The 1,757-nt window shown below is 44.0% G+C and overlaps 1 protein-coding gene across 1 annotated transcript; it reads left to right on the plus strand.

Moving 5' to 3' along the window:
* The first annotated feature begins 811 nt into the window (after positions 1-811).
* On the plus strand, positions 812-1,751 carry LOC108305783 (RNA transcription, translation and transport factor protein-like). Its single transcript, XM_037739262.1, has one exon. It carries the CDS (start codon positions 929-931, stop codon positions 1,661-1,663), a length of 735 nt encoding a protein of 244 aa, XP_037595190.1. The 5' UTR covers positions 812-928; the 3' UTR covers positions 1,664-1,751.
* The last annotated feature ends 6 nt before the right edge of the window (positions 1,752-1,757 follow it).

The following is a 1,757-nucleotide window of genomic DNA, read 5'->3' on the forward strand; positions in this document are numbered from 1 at the left end:
GATTAGCCTGGGATAGTTATCATTTATTTTTCCTTTGGTACAAGAACGTGGGCATGGGCTTGGCCTCTCACCCAAGAGGTTGGTATTTATTATTAATTTTTAGTATTCTGGATGGTTTCAACTGGTGGTCGTCATAACTAACACATCTTTCAACACTACTTTTTTTAAAATTCATGTACACTGACTTGCAAAAGAGACTAACAAAACTAAATAAAATTGAAAGAAAAAAGAATAATTAAGAGAAGGAAAGCAGATGAGTCAGCAATAAGGATGACTATGGTTCCTGGGATTGAGTGTGAAAAAAGAGGCAAGGCTATTCACGTGCTAAGTGATGTGTATATGGTACTGCATGTAGCTCTCACAGTAACCCAAATGAGGCAAATGGCATATTTAAGTAAAGAGAAAGTATCATTAAGGAAGAAACAGCTGGCTGGGCATGGTGGCTCATGCATGTAATCCCAGTACTTTGGGAGGCCAAGGTGGGAGGATTACTTGAACCCAGGAGTTCGAGACCAGCCTGGCCAACGTGGTAAAACCTCATTTCTACAAAAAAATAGAAAAATAATTACCAGGCACGGTGGCATACGCCTGTAGTCCTGGCTACTCAGGAGGCAGAGGTGGGAGGAATCACTTGAGCCAGGAAGTTGAGGCTGTAGTCACCTGCGACCGTGCCACTGCACGCTAGCCTGAGCGACAGAATGAGATCGTACCAGAGAGAGAGAGAGAGAGAGAAAGCTGCCATTGAACATATGGCAAAACACTTTGATTTCGGAGATGTTAAAATACAAAGAAAAAGTATAGCTAAGATTTCAGAGCGTCCCAGCGCCAGCCCGCCCTCTCGCCGCATCGCCGGTGCCTGCGCCGCCCGCTCCACCTCGCTTCTCCTCTCCCGGCCGAGGCCCGGGGGTCAGAGCGAGAAGCGGGGACCATGTTCCGACGCAAGCTGACGGCTCTGGACTACCGCAACCCCTCTGGCTTCAACTGCAAAGATGAAACAGAATTTAGAAACTTCATTGTTTGGCTTGAAGACCAGAAAATCAGACACTACAAGATTGAAGACAGAGGTAATTTAAGAAACATCCACAGCAGTGATTGGCCCAAGTTCTTTGAAAAGTATCTCAGAGATGTTAACTGTCCTTTCAAGATTCAAGAGCGACAGGAAGCCATTGACTGGCTTCTTGGTTTAGCTGTTAGACTTGAATACGGAGATAATGCTGAAAAATACAAGGACTTAGTACCTGATAATGCAAAAACTGCTGACAATGCAACTAAAAATGCAGAACCATTGATCAATTTGGATGTAAATAATCCTGATTTTAAGGCTGGTGTGATGGCTTTGGCGAACCTGCTTCAGATTCAACGTCATGATGATTACCTGGTAATGCTTAAGGCAATTCGAATTTTGGTTCAGGAGCGCCTGACACAGGATGCAGTTGCTAAGGCAAATCAAACAAAAGAGGGCTTGCCTGTTGCTTTAGACAAACATATTCTTGGTTTTGACACAGGGGATGCAGTTCTTAATGAAGCTGCTCAAATTCTGCGATTGCTGCATATAGAAGAGCTCAGAGAACTACAGACAAAAATTAATGAAGCCATAGTAGCTGTTCAGGCAATTATTGCTGATCCAAAGACAGACCACAGACTGGGAAAAGTTGGAAGATGAACACTTCAGGACTTCTGCTTCTCACCTACTTCGTACAGTTGGGAACCATGTACACTTCTGGCATGTTTGGAAATCAAAATGTCACATTCTCGGG

Source organism: Cebus imitator, unplaced genomic scaffold (assembly GCF_001604975.1).
Source record: "Cebus imitator isolate Cc_AM_T3 unplaced genomic scaffold, Cebus_imitator-1.0 Scaffold66, whole genome shotgun sequence".
Classification (NCBI taxonomy): domain Eukaryota; kingdom Metazoa; phylum Chordata; class Mammalia; order Primates; family Cebidae; genus Cebus; species Cebus imitator.

Coding starts and splice junctions, on each gene's coding strand:
- LOC108305783 (XM_037739262.1), top strand. CDS start 929: ATGTTCCGACGCAAGCTGACGGCTCTGGACTACCGCAACCCCTCTGGC.